The sequence below is a fragment of the Colletotrichum spaethianum genome (genome assembly GCF_022836535.1).
Source record: "Colletotrichum spaethianum MAFF 239500 DNA, contig13, whole genome shotgun sequence".
Lineage (NCBI taxonomy): Eukaryota > Fungi > Ascomycota > Sordariomycetes > Glomerellales > Glomerellaceae > Colletotrichum > Colletotrichum spaethianum.
This window is the reverse complement of record NW_026054783.1, coordinates 1,059,550-1,078,829: the sequence shown is the minus strand read 5'-3', so window position 1 is coordinate 1,078,829 and position 19,280 is coordinate 1,059,550. Positions and strand designations below refer to the sequence as shown.

Below are 19,280 nucleotides of genomic sequence, written 5' to 3'. Positions count from 1 at the left end.
TGAGTATTTCAGGGCCCCTCCTAATTGCAGCTTCGAGGTGGGTGATGTGGAGAAGAGCTGGACCTGGCATGAGCCCTTTGACTTCATCAACTGCAGAAGCATGGAAGGCTGCTTTTTAGACGCGCCGAAGATGGTTAAGAAAATCTACCAGTAAGTACGCGTCCAGGTTCTTTGTAGTTCTGCTTGTAAGGACTTAGGGGTTTACAGTCCATCTACAGAGCTCTGAAGCCAGGCGACTACCTCGAGATCGGAGGATTGGAACTTTCGCCCGGCTGTGACGACGACAGTGTGCCCAGAGATTCATACCCCTGGCAGTGGCATAGCCTTCTTCAAGAGGCCGGCTTCGTCGACATCACCCGGAAGGATTACATCTGGCCGCTCAATTCGTGGCCCGCGGACTCTCATCTGTGAAAGACTGGTCCAAGGAGGAGGTCATTGTGCTTTGTACTGGGGTACGAAAGGACTTGCATAACAGAAAGATGCATGCGTACTGGAAGGTGTGAGTTGTGTCCAGTCATGACTTTGTTAGGAACTGTTGTTTGTGATACTTGCAACCACATTGCCTATGCCCGGAAGTTGGAGGAAACTGAATGATCCCATTAAGAAGCGGCGGAGGAGGCCGAGGCCGAAACCTGGAAAGTATATGAGCCGACGATGTGGCGTGTGAGGAGATAGCCTACTGTTTTGTTTATCAGTCGAGAAGCACTTCGAATATCCCTTTTCGAATAAACTCAACTCTGGCTCCGTCAGCCGTTGAATCGGGCAATAGACAACCACGGCTGCCCTCTCACGTTGCGACCTTCTCCGTCGCCGGGTCGGAGCGGCAGATCCCCACATCCCGGCAGTCTCGGCCGTGTGGGGTCACTCCCCACACGGCATTCATTCAAGACACCGGCAAGCCAGTTTAGAGCAATGTTGGCAATTTTTTTAGCTCGGATTCGGGTACATTGAACAGGGATCAACCCCTCCTGCGAGCATTCCAAGTGATTATGGAGACTTCCCCTTTGCAACCACTTACGCGCCTTACTGGCTGGAAGTGCTCGTACTTGCCCCATAAGAGTCCATAAGAGCTTATTCCCTCCGTCTGGAGCGTACAGCAGGATTTCGAAACATTTCTCCCTCTCTAACGCCTTGCCTAGGCATAATCGTCTTTAACCTGCCCTCTTCTACCGACTACCTCGCTCTGGCCCCGTTTCTGACTGATGTCCCGTTCATCTGACCTTGTCTAGCGCCAAGCGCCGCCAAATACCCCAATATCCTCGACTTTCGTTGTCTGATTTGCTGTTACGAGACCAACGTTCGTCAAACAAGTTCGGCTTTGCCCCACATCAAGAGAAACAAAATAAGGCAGAGAAGTTCAATTTGGTGGCCATCGCCATCTCGCCTACGCGATATGCCGCCCCGGAAGGGCAGCCCAAAGGTGAAGACAGGCTGTCGGACATGCAAGTGGGTTTCGCTGCTGGCACATTAACCTTTTGGATCATCCCGGGCTGACCCCCAGAAACCCAGAGCTCGAAAGGTGAAGTGCGACGAGACCAAGCCCAAATGCAAACGATGCACGACAAGCGGCCGCCAATGCGCCGGCTACGAGCCGACATATGAACACGGCCTATCGTGGTACCGCCCGCAGCAGCTCACCGCCCACGACCAACATGAGGGCAGGGCGTTCCAATTCTTCTCCCACATGGTCGGTCCCGTCCTCTCCGGGCCGATGGACACCTACTTCTGGACCCATCTGGTTGTGCAGTTCAGCCATTTCGAGCCTGCCGTGCGCCATGCCGTTCTGGCAATCAGCTCGCTTTACGAGGACTTCCATGGCGGCGCTCGCGTCACGAGACAGAAGCCCGGTAACGACTTCGCGCTGAGGCATTATAGTGCGGCGATCCAGCGAATCAAGTCCGCAGAAGACGAGCAGCTCGTGCTGTTGGTGTGCATACTCTTTATCTGCATTGAGTATCTCCAAGGCGACGTCGAGGCGGCGCTGCGGCATTGTAAGCACGGCATTATGATCCTCAACCGGGTAGGATGCTCCTCGTGGGCCCGCGAGTACCTAATGCCAATATTCAGGCGTCTCAGCTTCGCTTCGTTCTACCTCGGCGCCAAACCACCGCCGGATGCGGCAGTGCCGGGGCTCATCGGCTTCGAAGTCCCTATACCTCAGAAATTCGAAAGCGTCGCGGAGGCTCAGAGCGCGATTGACGATCTGACGGTGCACATGATCGAGTACGTGTCATCCGGAAACGCCTCCGCCGTCGACCGACAAGATATCGAGAGAAATTTGCAACAGTTCCACACGAAACTGAGCGACTTTGACGCGACTATACCCTCCTCTGAATCTTCGACAAAAATGGCAATCTGTAACATGATGATGAAGTTCGAAATGGCACGGATACAGATCGATACGATTAACGGCACTTCGGAGACGAGATTCGACAAGCACACGGCGGGATTTCGCAGGATCATAACGCTAGCACGCCACGCGTCCCAATTAAGGGAGACGTTTCCCGACGAACGCCCAAAAGCCTGCTTCACATTTGAGAGCGGGTTCCTGTCGACGCTTGGATTCATATCCATTAAATGCCGCGACTTGCAGATTCGGTTGGAGTCATTAGCTCTGATGGTTGATATCGCAGCGCCCAAGGAGGGGTTTGTCGATATCGGTACACTATACAGAGTCGGCCGGCTTGGAGTTGAGCTCGAGCACGGAGTTTCTCTGGAGGACGGCACGATAGAGAAGAACCCAACCGCCTTCGCGCAGTTATCTTTCCCGCCGGAGGAGAAGCGCTTCTTCGCGGCGCCGATAGACCACGAACTCGACGTGATTAAGCACGAAGATGGGTCGATCATGTATCGACGAACCGTGTCGTTTTTACAGCGAGATGCAGAGGGCAAGGTACACGTGCGGCAGGAGTATGTTACAGACGCAATACCAGGCCAAGTACGGCCCGCCGTACCCTGCATGCGGTGTTCGAAGCCTATGTAGCACAAATTATTTGTATATCTGCATAATGAAGAAACCCCGATTGGGTTTTGGCAAGCATAGTTCGATGAACGGGGACTTCATCCTGCATGTGCTTTCTTGCCAGGTTCCGCGATATGGAGCGCTGTAGCTTATATGTCCCCTCCCCCATCTAAGCTCCCATGCCGAACAGAAGTCTAGGACAACATATCACCATGCTTATGAGCCCTTCAAAAGCTCGTAGAAGTGGTAGAGGCTTAATTGCTCAGTTGCATATTGAGAATAAGGATTGCCTTATGACTTGAGTGCGGACGAATCACCTACGAATCACGACAAGCCTTTGGCCGAAACCCTCCTCTGTCGGGTGTCCAGCTCGGCGAGCGACAAGTAGTAACAAATCACGGAAATACGGTACCTCATATTGTGTCTTTACTTCGTCATGCAATGTTCCCTGACGGGCGGCAGTATCCCAAAGTGGCGGCGGGGCTGGTCCGACGCCGCTAAACCAAGCCGTGCCAAACTAGGTGGCTCCGTGTCAAATATGGGGCTGTTCCGAGCAATATTAAGTCTGGGTCGGTCGCCAGCTCGCTTTTGGCCCACGCTGCACCGGCCATTGCCTCCTCGACAAAGCCTCTCTTCGAAAGGTGACGCACTCACGCTGCTTTGAATGACTGCCAATGCGGTGCAATGTCGGAAATGGTCAACATGGAGTAGCCCGTAAAGTGCCAAGGCGAGCCCGATGATGCCGCGCGGAAAAGGGGGTGCTAAGGGGCTTTGGCCACGAGGGAAGCTCAATTGTGTATATCACTGTGGCTCTCCCCCATCAAGTCCGAAGATGTATCGCGAATTACGGTCACACTTACCTTAGCAGTCTCATTCTTCTACTCTCTTAGGTAGTGAGTTAGGTTAGTCACGCATCTAGTCGACTCTCCTCCAACATGCCCGCGTTTTATTTGGCCTTCGTGGCTGCGATCGCTCCAGCCATCGTCAGCGCCGCCACGCTTGCCGAAGTATGCACCATAGCTCACGCACAAGAAGCTCTCCCCGCGACCGGTTTCATCCCTGGCATCACAATCGACACCTCTTCAGTAGAGGCATCTGTGGTTAGCAACGCATCCGTCAGCTCCGAATGGTATCCGACCAGCATTATTGAATACTGTAATGTCACCTTCGCCTACTCACATGACGGCCTTGCCGGCGACAAGGTCCATGTTACCTATTGGGTGCCTGCCCCTGAAAACTTCCAGAGCCGTTACGTTTCTACCGGCGGCGGCGGCCTTGCCATCAACTCCCAGAGCCAATACATCCCCACGGGCATCATCGTCGGTGCCGTTTCAGGTATCACCGATGGCGGTTTCGGGTCTTTCAACACACAATGGGACGCTGTTTTCCTTGCGGCCAACGGCACGGTCAACTGGCAGTCGGTCTACATGTTTGGATACCAGGCACATAATGAGTTAGCAACGCTTGGCAAAGAGTTCACCAAGAAATTCTACAGCCTCGCGGATGGCCAAAAGATCTATTCGTACTACCAGGGTTGTTCCGAAGGAGGTCGCGAGGGATGGAGCCAGGCTCAGAGGTTTGCGGACCAGTTCGATGGTCTTGCTATTGGCGCGCCTGCTTTCAGATGTAAGTGACTCATGTGTAACGAGCCCGGAGTTCAATGTACTTACAATCTAAAAAGACGGACAGCAGCAAGTCAACCACCTTGCAGCAAACGTCATGGAGCAGACACGAAACTACTTTCCTCCTTCCTGCGAATTCGAAAAGATCCTTAACCTGACTATCACTGCTTGCGACCCCCTCGATGGCAAAACCGATGGCGTTGTTGCACGATCTGACCTATGCAAGAGCACGTTCGACTTCAACACGACCGTCGGTCAACCTTACACTTGCACAGCCAAGACCGGTAACAGCGGGCCCGGCGGTTTTGATGGCCTGGAGCGTCGCCAGATGCCCACGAACCCAACACCAGCCCAGAACGGCACCGTCACTGCCGAAGCCGCCGCCCTGGTAGCCGAGTACTACGACGGCCTTCTGGACTCTGAGGGCAAGCGGATTTACCTTAATTATCAAACCGGCTCATCCTTTACTGACGCCAGCACCGCCTTTGACGAGGACACGCAGAGCTGGGGTCTAAGCATCTCCAGCCTCGGCGGCGAATGGGTAGCGCGTTATCTCCAACTCCGCGACACCAGCACGCTCGAGTCCTTGACAAACGTCACCGCTGACACACTACGCGACTGGATGCTACTCGGCATGAACAGATACGCCGACTCCCTACAGACGACGTACCCGGATCTCAGCGGCATCCAGGCCGCCGGCGGCAAGATCCTCCACGTGCACGGCGAGCAAGACGACTCGATCCCTGCGGGGTCGTCGGTGCATTATTACGAATCCGTCAGGACCGTCATGTTCCCTGGTCAGGGTCTCAACGAGAGCTCGGCGGCGCTCGACGAGTTTTACAGGCTGTACCTAGTGCCCGGCGGCGCTCACTGCGGATCCAACACGAACCAGCCCAACGGCGGGTGGCCGCAAACGACGCTGCAGACGGTGATCGAGTGGGTTGAAAAGGGTAATGCGCCTGATACGTTGAACAATACGGGGGTGGGAATCGATACGCTCTGCCGTTGGCCTCTGCGGCCGTTGTGGTCGAATGACGGCACGGCGTTTGACTGCGTGTATGACCAAGCCTCCATTGACAGCTGGATGTACACGCTTGATGCCTTTAAGGTTCCGGTCTACTAACCTGTTGCCATGTTATTCTTGGAGCTCTACGTAGCTCTGTGTCTTATGACAAAGTTGGATGGAATGGAATCTATGCGAAGGTGAAACAAGGGAGGTGCATATCTTTACAAAGCAAATAAGTAATCATAAGTACAGTTTCAATACGGCATTGTTTAAGCACTATGACTGGTAACGACGAGATTCCTTTGACATCAAGATACCCTCTATGTCCAAGTAGTTGAAGTTTTGAGCACTTCCCTGATAACTATGCAACAACACCAACAGAGCTAGCCTATAAGTCAACAATCTTTTTGTAATACACAGCCACCTCAACGACTACAGGCTGGCAAGAAGCTAGATCTCCTCTTCCGAAACCTTTCTTTCAAATTCATCGTGGATCTCTCAAAATCAATCCTTTGATGTCTTCGTTCAACCTATAGAATATTTGGGAATCCAGAAGCCTCCCTTGATCCTTAGCGTCGAGAGACCCTGCGAGTCGACTTGAGGCTCAAGGTTCGTCAGTCAAAATACCATGTACGAGCGCAGCGTTTATTCATTAAGCTCAGGTGCCACCAATTTATATTGGAGACTGAGATTTATATCTACTTCGTCTGCGTCCACCTCATCGTCGACGACAATGATGGCGTTAGGTACAAATTCACGTTTCCCCAGTAGATTGTCACGAACCGTCCCAGCTGCTTTAGCGTCGGTCACACTGTTAACATCATAAACCCTGACTGGAGCCCGAAATTTCATCAAGTACATTGCTAAATCATTGTCAAAACTGGTTCGTTGTCTAAATAAAAAAACTAGTTAAAATCAGATATTGTGTTCTTTTTTGGAGCTAGACAGTTTCACAAACGTTTTCTTTCGTGGTATTCATGTCAGAATGCACATTTTCATGTATTTCCTTACCCCTTGCCAAGATCTTCTGGCAGAACGAGTATCTTTGTGTGGCAACCATCCAAAGCTTAATAATGTGGCCTTGAAATGCCAGTTGCCGCACTTGTTTACTGAGCAACCAAACTGGTAACGCACTCTCAGGTATAGTTGATGTTGTAAGCTTGTACGTGGAGCTTTCAGGACTCTGAAAGAGCCAAGACTTGTTTGTTCCTGTTCTGTATGAACACGCATCTAGGTTTGTCATATACATCGCCCGGTAGCAAATATTCAGACATGCGCGTGCTGTCAGTCCTAGTTGATTGCTGATATCTCATAAAAGGCGTGTCAATGCAAACCAGGAAAATCACAAAATGGAACACTTCTTTCTTTCCCAATTCTTTCCAGGAAATGCCTAATTCTTGAGCCATTCATTGCTGTTCTTCTTTTCCTGTGTCAGACCTAGATTCCGTCAAAACCTCTTCTTCCCACCAACCATCAAGAAACAGCACATATTAACAGCACGGTGACTTTAATTGCCGATTTCCAGGACCCACGCGCCTGCTTGAAAAATATACAACTACCGCCGCAAGCACTGAGTATTGTTGGCCCAGGTCGAGCACGTCAACATGGATGCCAAGATACTCAATCTCACGGTCCGTGACAAGGCGGGACATGACTACCACATCTTCTACCCTATCGAAAGCAATTTTCGTAGCTCCTCTTCTACACTCATCAATGGACGCACCATTGCCGTCTTCCACCCCGAGCACCAGAACATCATGCACGTCGCCAATGATCAGACAACCAGCCGGTTTGAGGGCGTCGTTATCGGCGAAAGCACCAGATTTCGCGTAAGGTCTCCCAGTAGAGCGATATTCAATGGCGTTCTGGAGACCTGAAAAAGAGATCGCCACATGCTGATATAACGTCATGATACAGACCTTCCCTGTCTGCCCTGATGGGCTTCTTCGTATCAACCGCGAGCTGCGTGACTATATAGGCAACGGCACCATCTCGAAGGAATGTCATGCAGTGGTGATACAGCTGAGGGAGGCAAGAAACTCTTGAATTGCAGCAAGTGTGGCTTTTACTTTTACTGTAACGCGGTAAGAGCCGTTCATAATCCTCTTCATGTCCAACACTGACGGATATGTACAGGAGTGCCAAGAGTTCGGTTGGATCGAGATGAATCACAAGGATGCGTGCAAGACTCTCAAGAACACCAATATCCGACCTCTTTTTGAGCCCGGTTACGACAGATTGGAGGGTAAACTTGAATTTCCCATTGACCTTGGAATGAGAGTGCGGCGCTTTTGCCAGTTATCTGTTAAGAACAGAGCTCCAGTCGTTCTGCTTAACCCACTCCTCCCACGTCGTCATGGGACAGCCAATGCCATTCTGTTTCGGTTAGTATGCTTCCCTCTGTTGGTAAAGATGCAGATCCCGACGCAGGTCCCCTGCCTGTCACTGATGATTGGGTATCTCACCTTTCTAAGATCCGCGGCAGTCAAAAGATCCATACCGCCGTCATAACCTGGATCGGACGAGTAAGAGAACATATACGCGACTTCGATGCCTGTGTCCCGCTCTCCCGTCATTTCAATCATCTCTTCGGGCGAGATTTGCTTATAATCCGCCTTCACACCCGTCACCTTGGCCCATGTCTCAAGGAACTGTGGCCAAGTGCAGGTCGTTCCTTCCGCCATATAAGCTTTCCCTGGTGGCATTTGGGACACGGCATATGTAAAATTGCCCATGTCACTTGCTGGGGCAAAGTGAGGAATAGGTTTGTCCGGAGAGGTGGTGAAAGCCATGGTAAATGTACCATCGGAATTCTTTGGAAGGATTAGCATGCATGTTCCAATAAGAGAAAGAACAGTAGCACACCTTGCCAAAGTATGAGTTAGGTAGAATATTGTAACTTGTGTAGAAGAACCCCGTATGGATGCACGACATCTTGGCCGCCAGCGCGGGATACTTCGCGTTCACATAGTTGGGAAAGACGTCGGCCTTCGCATCGAAGTGATACAGTTCCTTGAACCGCCCACCACTGCACTTCTCAGCATGGCTAAGTGTCGAGACCAGAAACCCGTTATCGTCAAGCGACTCTAGCGCCGTAGCTGCGGCATCAGCAATATTGTGGCCCTGGCGGTATTCGACATCGTATGCGAACCTCCGGCATGAAATGCCTTGCTCCTCTGCCTTTGCGCGGCAGTCCGGACGAAAGAAGGGCTCCCAGTAGTTTGTGACGCTGAAGATGACATTGGCGCCACGGAAGGCCTCTTCCAGAGACGTGACGTTTTCGAGGTCCGCGCTCACAAGCTCCACGTCGGAGCCGAGGGCCGCTAGGGCGGCCGCGGAGGGTGAGTCGACATTACGGGTAAGTGCGCGGACGCGGTAGCCTGCAGCCAGAAAGCGGCGGGCGACAGAGCCTCCCTGATTGCCCGTGGCGCCGACAACGGCAATAAGCTTTTGGGTCATCGCCGTTGGAGGTGACGCGTGAGGACAAATGAGATGGGCGGTGAGGGTCGAGAAGATGTGAGGGACGACGAGGCGTAGCGGTGCGGCAGTGGTGTGAGCGACAGACTGGTCTCGTTAAAGAGATGGTGACTTTGAGTAGTGACAAGTGACTTGAGCTTGCCCTTGACTTTCGAGTTCCGGGTTTCATACACTCCGTACCTTGTTAGGTGAAAAATGTCAAGACCGCTCAACCAAAGAGGATTAAAATCTGCGGCAGAGAAATTCGCTGCCTCTCCGCTGCGGCCCCTTCCCCGCGCGTTCATGACGAGCCAGGCCCTCACGCTATCTCTCGGTTCGCTCAGGCACTAGTAGGGTGAGACAATGTCACCGAGACTACTTCAAAGGTCGCTAAGTCAGACTCGTACCTTAGTGATGTACATAAGGTGATAACAAAGCGTCGATATGAGAGTGGGTCATCCTTCTATGCAGGATACTTGATATCCATTGGCAGAAACGAGTCTCTTTAACTTCATAATATGCTCATCGACCTTACTGAATATGGACATGGCGATCCGGAGCGGACCCTATGTGGGTTTAGCAACTGACCGCTGAAGGATCATAACGTACGGGGGCGGCACGGACGTTGCGCTCAAAGCGGATTAGGGAAGTCCCTCGGCTGCTCATTGGTATCCTGTGTGCTTTAACGGGGTTTGCTGGGTTCTTTTGTGCAAGGCTTTTCCCAGAATCCTTTATGAGCTGGGTTCCCGGACAATCCGCCGACCCGCCCTTTTTTTCGTCGATAGTCTTTGCCTCTCTCAATGCGGAGTGACATTTTACGTATCTGTTTCCCCATTCAAAGACTCAGAACTCTTTTGCTTTCACACTCAACATCAAAATACATTAGGCCCCAGAAGCAGCAGCAGGAGAGTTTTCAGCGACCGCTTTATTGCTCAGGTTACCCGGCACATTGGCTGCCGATCCCTTTCCTCATCCGATGACGTCGACTGCGTCAACTACGGGCGGTCCCAGTACCGTGGACTCGGGTCGGGCATCGGACGCCCCTTCTAGCGCCGAGCCAGTACAACCACCGACGCCTTTGACTACGGAACCGGCGGCAACAACCCCCCCGCGAACTATAGCACCGACGAGTATCCAATATCTACTTAATCCGGCCGAGGATGGGACGGTAGCACCGCTCCAGGTCGATGTAAGACGCTTCCGCACGCCTATCTACTGCAAGACCGGGATATGCATGCTGACATGACAACGTTCCCCTGTCCCACAGACCGATATTGCCAACCCTGGTGAAGATAACGACTCCGCCTATGGTTCCGACAGTGGCACCGCCTACACGAGCTCGATATCCTCATCCATTTTCCACTACCAGTACGAAAATGGCCGTCGGTATCACGCCTATCGCGAGGGACAGTACGTTCTCCCCAACGACGACCAAGAGCAAGAGCGCCTCGATCTGCAGCACCACATCTGGCGTCTGCTCCTCGGAGGCCAGCTCTATACCGCGCCTCTGCCGCCGCCGGAGGGCGAAGAAGCCGCTGACATGCGCATCCTGGACCTCGGCACAGGGACTGGGATCTGGGCTATTGATATGGCTGACGAGTTTCCCACCGCGCATGTCTACGGCGTGGATCTCTCGCCTATTCAGCCGGAATGGGTCCCGACGAACTGCAAGTTCCATGTCGATGACTACGAGGACGAGTGGACGTACCGCGAGGAGGAGCGCTTCGACTACATCCATGGCCGCGCGCTCAGTGGGACGTCGTCCGATTGGGCAAGGTTCTACGACCGCGTCATGGGCGGGCTGAAACCGGGCGGTTGGGTCGAGATGCAGGAGTACGATGCGTGGATTTTTAGCGACGACGATAGCTTCGAGAGGGCGATCTGGACGAAGGAATGGGTCACGAAGCTGGATGAGGCGAGTAAGATGTATGGGAAGCAGATCAACGTGGCGAGGCATCACAGGCAGTGGATGGTAGATGCTGGTTTTCAGGATGTGCAGGAGCTTGTGTACAGGGTAAGTCTTTCCTATGGAATGCCAACCTGTACGAGTAAAAGGAGTTTCTTTGAGAAAAGCACTAACACTTCTAGATACCGATCGGCCCTTGGGCTAAGGAACCAGCCCTCAAGGAACTTGGTCGCTGTGAACTGGTCCACATGCAGATGTCCGTAGACTCACACACGCCAGCCCTCTTCACTCGGGTGTTGAACTTTAGTCAGGACCAGGCCAAAGTGCTGATGGAAGGCGTCAAACGAGAGTTCCGGAGCAAAGACTATAGGCTTATTACAAGTTACCGGTTCATCACAGGGAGGAAACCGATGGCAGGATAGGGATTTTTGAGGAGCGTGATGCTTTGCGCTGTTTATATATAGTATTACATGAGCGACTGAGAAGTTGGGGGGGGGGGGGGGGGGGGGGGGGGGGGAAGCATGTCATAAGTGGTCAGTTTTCTTTCAGAGCAATACCCAGCGTTGTGTCCATCTTTGTTCATTTCTAGCCACAAGAGCCGGTGTTTCTGAGTTCTCGCACGTCTGCTACTGCTACTACGTCTACAATTTCACATCCGTGATTTCTGTAGATTTGAGCAAAGTGGATATATAACATTTATGAGAGGTGTTGTATGAACTTAGTATTATCACCAATGGCAGACGGTAGTAGAAGGTGAATGCTTGCTATGAAATGTTATTCAGACAAATACTTATTAAGTCTCATCTCGCTGCCACAATTTAATTAATACCCTTGGTGCTGTATGGTAGTCGACGTACAGAGATCTTCAAGTCTTATTATGTTGCGGACATGTCCGAGTCTGCGACCCATTGGATCATCCTGAAGTGAAGTATCTAGAGTTATACAGTAGGCTGTTTCCAGATGCTTACAGCAATTGTTGACAGTGAGATGGATGATATAGTAATGGATGATCGAAGCGTGCTGATAACTTTATTTTAACTAGGTTGGTCTTGACATGGAGATCCCTGCGAAACTGTTTGAGTTTCGCTGGGAAGGCGTTTATGGCATTTTTATCCAGAGTCATCGCCTCTTCCATATGAGCGATAAGACCTTTTTGTGATCTCGGGTCTGCATCGATACAAGACAAATAGTGGAAGCCTCTGAACGATACGCTCTCTGTTGGGATTGGCAGCATTTTCTCCCACAACTCCTTCTTAAGGGTCTCTGCGTAGGGTGGAACTATAGATGAAGCAGGTTTTGGCAGAACAACCCACGTTCTTGTCTCGGTACCGACGGTTCTTCTTCATTACGAAACGTCCATTAAACGTTCCTGCCTATGTGATGTCTTGTCCACAATTAGTGAATGGGCTCGGGAGAGGCCGACCGACATCACCGAGAGCTCACTTGTTGTTGGTCTTGTGGGAAAGCTACTAGGCCTCATCGTACTCTTGCGTGGGTTCTTTGCTAAAGTATTTCTTGAGGCAAGCATACTCTCTTGGTCTACGTGAACTTGGCTATATGCTCATTTTGGCTTCGTTTCTTCCGCGAGCCAATACTGATTAGGCATCAGGTTCATCGATGAGCACTTTGTCTTTGCATGCTTGGCACTAGAAACGCTTACAAGATGGGTGATCAGGCGAAGTCTTCAGTAGAGTAGGGTGTGCTCCAAAGGCTTCACTATTACAGGACTGCTAGTCTATGCATTACATTAGACATTGGCTGTTGCAAAGCCCTGGCCTAACCGGGCCTAACTGTATCATGACGTTGAAGTCATGAAAACTTGAGCTACAACTCAGCTTCCCCAGCAGCCATGGTCATAGACTTGGCATAGCTTTGAATTTAGGGGGTGGGTGGTGAGCCTGAATCCATGCAGCGAAGAAGCCAATCCAACCTAGTTAGAAAGCTCGCCCTCTTTGTTCAACAGCCAACAGCCCGGAAACCGGGTCGCAGTCTCGCGGATACTACCGATGTTTCCTAGTAGTGCTACGTCCCCGGAAACTCATGAGCCAATTTACCCAAATCCGGGTGCGCAGAAGAGGGGTTGCATTCAAACACATCCTTGTGTCCACACCTACGCCGCTCTCCCGCAGGAGACAGACAACCATGCCAATATGGGTGGAGTCGGCGCCTGGCATCGTTCGATAGTTGCCCAGACTTCCCAACCACCCCTCTTAGATCCCCAATTGGCCAACCGCGGGGTATCTCAATGGCCTTGTTGTCATATTTGATAGTTTTCTCTTCCATCGCTTTCTAAAGATTATGCACCTACCGCCACTTTATGAGCGAAACACCAGTAGCAAAGAAAGTGAACTTTGGGAGTGTGCGAGAACGTAGTGTCAGGGGGCGTTGTTTGCTTGTCAGGGGTGCGTCTCGCCCAATTAGAACAGCGCGTTAAGTTTCTGTTGGTGCAAGCTGACAGGCCAAAGGCCAACAGCGTGTTGGCTCACTATTTTATCTTTCCAACACCAGTTAATTACCAACAGACATATCCCTCCGACGTCTCCACGAATCACACCTCTCTTTTCTAGCTCTCCCACCTTTGGACGCGGATCCTCTTATTGGAAAAAGAGGAAGTGTTGTCATAATGTCTGCTTGCAACTCGGAACTATCCTCGTAACATTTCAGCGTGTCCAGAGATTCAGTCTATGTAAAGCCGCAGTCCTATGACATCTTGTCCTCTAAATCGATTTTCAGCGGTCGGACCTTCAACATGTCCGCCCCAGAGACACCTTATGCTTCAGCCTTCGTCGAAACTGAGCCGATACTAGACGCCGATGCCGTTTCTACCACAACAACCGCCGACGAGGCAAGCGATACCGATTCTGCAGGCGGTGAATCTGATCTGGATTCCTCCTTAGGCGCCGAGGTGCAGCCATCCACTATGTCTCTCCGCAGCAGCATTCTCCGCTATCGTGAGGAGAACGGCCGCACATACCACGCCTACAAGGACGGCGCCTACCTCATGCCCAATGACGACCTTGAACTTGACCGCCTGGACCTTCAACATAACCTCTTTCTCCTCACAATGGGAAACAAGCTTCATCTATCTCCTTTGAACCACGAGAAACCACCTCAGCGCGTCTTGGATGTCGGCACAGGGACCGGTATCTGGGCTATTGAGTTTGCGGATGACAACCCGGGGTCCACTGTTATAGGTGTCGATTTGAGCCCGGTGCAGCCGTCTTACGTGCCACCCAATGCATACTTCCAGATCGAGGATATTGAGGAAGAACCGTGGTCGTTTTCACAGAAGTTTGACTTCATCCATAGTCGAATGAACACAGGCGGAATCCGAGACTTTCCCAAATTGTTCCGACAGGCTTATGAGAACTTGAATCCTGGGGGATGGATAGAGGCTACTGATGGAGCGATCGCTACTTCAGATGATGGGACTCTGCAAGAGAATTCCGCGCTTTATCAGTGGAATCAGTTGCTTTCAAAGGGGACGGAAGCTTTGGGTACACCGTTTGGCGCGGCTCCAAAGTACAAAGAACAGCTTCGGGAGGCGGGTTTCGTAAACGTGAAAGAAGTTGTCTTCAAATGGCCGACAAACCAGTGGGCCAAACACCCTAGGCACAAGGAACTCGGTGAGTATCATACCATAACCCCTCCAAAGGCGTAACGGGAAGAGCAGATTGGTCTTTTCGATCCTTCACCAGAGATGATTGTGGTCTCGCAGCATTTCATTAATGAGTTGTCAAGGTACTTGGAATTATGAGAACGTCATGATGGGATTAGAGGGTCTCTGCATTGCAGTGTTTACCCGTTTGTTGGGTTGGCCAAAAGAGAAGGTGGACGTATTTTTGGCGGAGGTACGGAACGATCTGAAAAATAGGGAAATCCACGCATACTGGCCAATGTGAGTATCACCCGGTTTGCCCTGTCTGATAGCCCTAGACTAACCTCGCTCGTAGCTATGTAGTTTACGGGCAAAAACCATCTTGACCACTTAAGAATCTAGCACCGACAATATTACACAAAGCATATTCCCGGCTGTTCTACGTCTGACTCAGATTCTGTTATTCCATGCTATCCGTGACACGCACCGATAGCAGGCCTGTCTTTCTATGCTGTCAAAAAATGTTGAGATTACTTAAATCGTCTTTCCAGCTTTGCACTAGCCAGATGTATTCACAGCCTCGACCCTCAATCTAGAACTCCGAAAGTCTTTCATGAAGGTTCTTTTCCAGCAACGCTCTCAGAATTCAATTAAGGATTTGGATAGTGTAGATGCTCGTATTCTCCATGGAAGTTAGTGCGTCTTGCTCGCTGTTGTGAACTAAGAGCTAAGTATCCAGGCCAACCTATACACTGAATAAGCCGAGAAATGTATTCTAGATAACCATGAAGACTACCATTTATGGCGCCACTCAAGAAGAAATGAAGAACAGATTTTCCATTGCGCACAGGGTAAGATCAGGTTATTAAACTGATGGTGGGGACCCCGACCGGTTCCTGGTTTTGGCATTATGTTGTCATCGTGCATAAGAAATACGAGCATTGAGTGAGATCCCTAATCAGCGAATCTTTTGGTAAAATATTCTTAATAGGAATCTTGATCATCAAGAATGTCGTGATGACCAGGGCCAGGCGGGATCATGCCGGATCATCTGGTACTAAGGGTGTGATTCCCTGGGCGATAACTTTGGTTGATGACAGGCTGGTCAACGACTGACTTTGCGATTTAGAAAAACAAGTGATTGATAGTCTCGATGGTTTGAAAGACCTCGCACCTATTTTAGTTTGTATACTTCTTCATCCCCATTGGTCAAATATAAGGCATCAGGATCCCATGAACACAACCAGGATAGCCATCATAGCCGAAGCAAAAATCAATTGGCCATCCACCAGCCAACTTTTTATTCCGTTGCTTCTTTTCGGCTCGGCTCCAGTGAGCTGGCCGCACTGGGGATCCATAGACTGTGGAAACATCACCACAGTACCGTTACCAACTTCTCCCGTCGGCATCGTGGCGTTACCCTCGATAGTAAAAGACGTATTCGTCGACTCGAACCCATCTCTCCTTCCCACAAGAACTTCAACACTGCGGAACGCAACAGCAGGCGCATCCTGTGCCAGAAAATGACCCGCTGTAGAGACAGCAATGTATGTTAACCCTCTTTCAGAGTGTACTGTTCCCATTACGCCTGCGCCGGCAAGGGTCTCTGGGTTGTTGTTATTGTGGTAGGGCACATAAAGCGGCGCCGTTGGTTTTGACTGAAATCCCAATTGTCCGCCCCAAGTCAGATTCTGGATTGAAAGAAGCGTACCATCGTCGATAAGTACAAAGTCTTTCGTGCCATGTGCAAGGATAACGTTGCGTGTCTTGTCAATGACGTTGGGCAGCACAGGTTGGCTACCGGGTCCTTCTTTGATGGAGTTGTCTGTTCCATTGAAGAACACTGGCGTATCTGTACAGAATACCCATTCCTTGTCCACAGGAGCATTGATGGCACGCTTGACATCCTCTCGGTTGAAGTATACAGGTCCAGCGCCCTTGGGTCTGTACATCGTGCCGTCACTGAAGCCCAACGGATCATATTTGAGCGGACATAAATTAGTGACGGTGTAAACGCTGAAGCACGGCGTGATCTCCGTTGCGGCGTTCAGAACCATAGACCAAAGATCGCACTCTGGCTTGATATTTCCATCGGCATCAACTCCTGGAGGGGTTCCTGGCTGTAGCCCAACTGGTGGATAGACAAGATACTTGCTCATGTAATCTTTATAGCCACACTTTTCGTCCGCATCTTTCACTGTCTTGCGGAAGGAATCGTTGAATGCGAGCACGTGATCCCACCGATCAACAAATGAAGCCACAGGGATCTCCTCGCCTATGCTGTCGACTGAGTATACTCCATCAAAAATCTGCATACCCGCGATATTGAAATAGTTTTTGTCGTTACTGTCGACCATGGCGCTAGCAATATACGGGCAGTACATGCCACTGTAAGATGAGCCTGTGACATAGATTTTGTAACCCTGCATAGCGAAGGTGTCGATGAAGTTGCGCCAAAACCCCAGGAATTGTCGGGCGACGTCAAATTCGTCCTTCGCATTTGGCGTGCCCTGAGAGAAGCCTGTGCCGACAGGCTGATCTATCCAAACGACATTGGTGATCCGATGCCAGCTCCATTTGTTTCTGATGGGTTTGAACATTCCAGGTTGCCAGAGCATGGGCCCGTTCTCCGAGAGAAGCTCTCCAGTTGAGGAGCACCCAGGCTGCAGTAATGGATTAGTAATTAGCATATATTGGGTATATGTCGTCGACTTACACCCCCTGTCAGCCAGATCAGAATCTCTTTATCCGCTGCCTGGCTTTCAGACGGGAAGAACCAGAAGTATAGTTTCCCGGCTGTATCATTGTTCTTGTCAATGTTGAGCAGTCCTGCGTACGACTCGCCAACGTCGAAGTCGACTTCTGGTATTTTGGTGCCGTTGACCACGAACTCTGTACATATCGATGTCAGAGACTAATTTGATCATTCACAGAGGAGATACACACTCCGAGTCTTGTCGGTGAGAAACCTTGGCTCTCCTTGAGCCTTGCTCACAACATTCTGAGGTATGGCATCCTCTGGATTCGAGTACTGCTTTTGCGAGAACGACGATTTATACTGTTTCAGATTCAAAGTAGCAGAAACAGCCGTAGCTAGCAGAAGTACTGTATGGAGCCAACGCATGTTGTAGTACGGTGTCGCGTGGTTGAGATTGAATCGTCGATACCCCTTTTACCTGTCTTGAACGATTAAACATCACCCTCGGCGATGTCACAAGCAGGTGATGGTGGAAGTGGGGTGGGGATGGCTCTGCGCTGGCTTTTAATGAATCACATCGGCACCATTTAGCATTCTTCGGAAAGGCACGATGCGCGTTTCAAAGTGTGCCTGTGGAGGGGATCAAGCTCGGACCCGGGAAACGCTCCAGCGGGAAACGTACATCAGTGTCACCTCAACTCGGTTTCGCCCGAGCTTGTACCACTTGGCATCGGGCCGTCAGACGGAATGATGTTTTCATAACATGAATAGGCGCGGGTAATACTTCAGCAGGCGGGGACCAGCTGATGTCGGGTGACCCTGGCATGACAAGCCAATAGTCGAGTCGATTGTGTTGGTCTAGTAGGCGTTGCGAGGCACACACAAATAAGCTTCTACCGATTTCAAACCTAGGCTGTTTCGGTAAGTAATTGACGCTATCATTTATTAGGTTGCGAGACAAGGAACGATGTTCAAGTCACGGTTTGGAACCGAAGAGCGACTGGATCATGTATCATACCGACTGATAAGCTGCATTGCGGAGCACAAAGGAAGGACTCTGAAAGCATTGTTTCGAGTTTCAGTCTCAGAAAAGGAGTGGTGATATTGATTCTCTACAACAGAACACACGTACGATTATACATATCATTTTATGTAGAAGATGTCTTGGAAAGTGGTTAAACTTGAAAATAATGGGGTCATAGCCAAATTTAAAAACTACTGCAAGAGACAAGATGCTCCAACGCAGTCTGCAACTCTCGGCTCTGTTCTGAGTAAAACGGCATTTTTCATCAGTCAAAATCCAGCCACATGAAACATCCGACGGATAGTTGCTAATTGTAATTAACTGTTTTTGTTTTTGTTCTATTTTTGTCGACAAGTTCCGTTCTCTAATAGTTCTTTATATTGGAGTTTATCCTTGCCATATTCAGTTTGTCAGGAAGGACTACCACAAAACCGTTCTGCTCTATGGCTGGCGCACAAGAGATTTGTTTTCTAGTAATTTTTCTACTTACATCAATATCGTTCTTTTCCCTTCTGACTTGTCCAGAACTGTACAATAGCTTTGGAGCCCAAGTCAACAACTGTTTCATCCTCCATCACAGTGCCATTGATAGGGGCTTCAAAGCCTTCTCCTACGAACACGAATGGTGTGTCACGATCATTGCGGTTCTCCCGGACGCTGGCGCTGTGACTCCAGAAACAGTCGGTTCAGATATAGAGTCGATACGAACCATTACGATAATCTTACCTTCCTGTGAGATAAGCATGGCTGAGCAGTTTACGTTGGTCGTGATCCATAGTTTCAATGTCCTTCTTTACTCCTAGACTCTCAACTCTTTGCAAGCCCGCCACTTAATCCCGGTTTTATGTTATATACAAGGAGTTATGTTTTCAGCAAGGTATTAGCCCAGTAAAGAAAGCTCATCCATAAGCTCAGTTCGTTCGTACCAAATTCGTTGGTAGTACTAGAGGGTGAAGCCATTTCTGGGAGCTCCAAGGCAATCTCATATCTTATCCCTAACTTTGACCT

The 19,280-nt window shown here is 50.4% G+C and overlaps 8 protein-coding genes across 8 annotated transcripts; 6 read left to right on the top strand and 2 right to left on the bottom strand.

The window, feature by feature from the left end:
- Nucleotides 1-130: 130 nt before the first annotated feature.
- On the top strand, nt 131-411 carry ColSpa_05978 (secondary metabolism regulator LAE1; the record flags this gene model as incomplete). Its single annotated transcript, XM_049272190.1, has 2 exons — nt 131-150; nt 219-411. The coding sequence occupies 2 exons, from the start codon at nt 131-133 to the stop codon at nt 409-411; spliced, it is 213 nt and encodes a 70-aa protein (XP_049128147.1).
- Nucleotides 412-1,684: 1,273 nt separating this feature from the next.
- On the top strand, nt 1,685-2,983 carry ColSpa_05977 (uncharacterized protein; the record flags this gene model as incomplete). Its single annotated transcript, XM_049272189.1, has 1 exon — nt 1,685-2,983. One exon carries the CDS (start codon nt 1,685-1,687, stop codon nt 2,981-2,983), a length of 1,299 nt encoding a protein of 432 aa, XP_049128146.1.
- A 914-nt stretch (nt 2,984-3,897) lies between these two features.
- ColSpa_05976 (tannase) lies at nt 3,898-5,707 on the top strand (the record flags this gene model as incomplete). Its single annotated transcript, XM_049272188.1, has 2 exons — nt 3,898-4,588; nt 4,644-5,707. 2 exons carry the CDS (start codon nt 3,898-3,900, stop codon nt 5,705-5,707), a joined length of 1,755 nt encoding a protein of 584 aa, XP_049128145.1.
- A 1,487-nt stretch (nt 5,708-7,194) lies between these two features.
- On the top strand, nt 7,195-7,467 carry ColSpa_05975 (uncharacterized protein; the record flags this gene model as incomplete). The annotated part of the gene is made up of 1 exon (XM_049272187.1): nt 7,195-7,467. The coding sequence occupies one exon, from the start codon at nt 7,195-7,197 to the stop codon at nt 7,465-7,467; it is 273 nt and encodes a 90-aa protein (XP_049128144.1).
- Nucleotides 7,468-7,888: 421 nt separating this feature from the next.
- ColSpa_05974 (NmrA-like family domain-containing protein 1) lies at nt 7,889-9,049 on the bottom strand (the record flags this gene model as incomplete). Its single annotated transcript, XM_049272186.1, has 3 exons — nt 7,889-7,966; nt 8,056-8,403; nt 8,456-9,049. The coding sequence occupies 3 exons, from the start codon at nt 9,047-9,049 to the stop codon at nt 7,889-7,891; spliced, it is 1,020 nt and encodes a 339-aa protein (XP_049128143.1).
- Nucleotides 9,050-10,022: 973 nt separating this feature from the next.
- Nucleotides 10,023-11,374, top strand: ColSpa_05973 (secondary metabolism regulator LAE1; the record flags this gene model as incomplete). Its single annotated transcript, XM_049272185.1, has 3 exons — nt 10,023-10,235; nt 10,314-11,060; nt 11,135-11,374. The coding sequence occupies 3 exons, from the start codon at nt 10,023-10,025 to the stop codon at nt 11,372-11,374; spliced, it is 1,200 nt and encodes a 399-aa protein (XP_049128142.1).
- A 2,327-nt stretch (nt 11,375-13,701) lies between these two features.
- Nucleotides 13,702-14,613, top strand: ColSpa_05972 (secondary metabolism regulator LAE1; the record flags this gene model as incomplete). Its single annotated transcript, XM_049272184.1, has 1 exon — nt 13,702-14,613. One exon carries the CDS (start codon nt 13,702-13,704, stop codon nt 14,611-14,613), a length of 912 nt encoding a protein of 303 aa, XP_049128141.1.
- A 1,160-nt stretch (nt 14,614-15,773) lies between these two features.
- ColSpa_05971 (putative serine carboxypeptidase) lies at nt 15,774-17,674 on the bottom strand (the record flags this gene model as incomplete). The annotated part of the gene is made up of 3 exons (XM_049272183.1): nt 15,774-17,213; nt 17,267-17,442; nt 17,497-17,674. 3 exons carry the CDS (start codon nt 17,672-17,674, stop codon nt 15,774-15,776), a joined length of 1,794 nt encoding a protein of 597 aa, XP_049128140.1.
- Nucleotides 17,675-19,280: the final 1,606 nt, after the last annotated feature.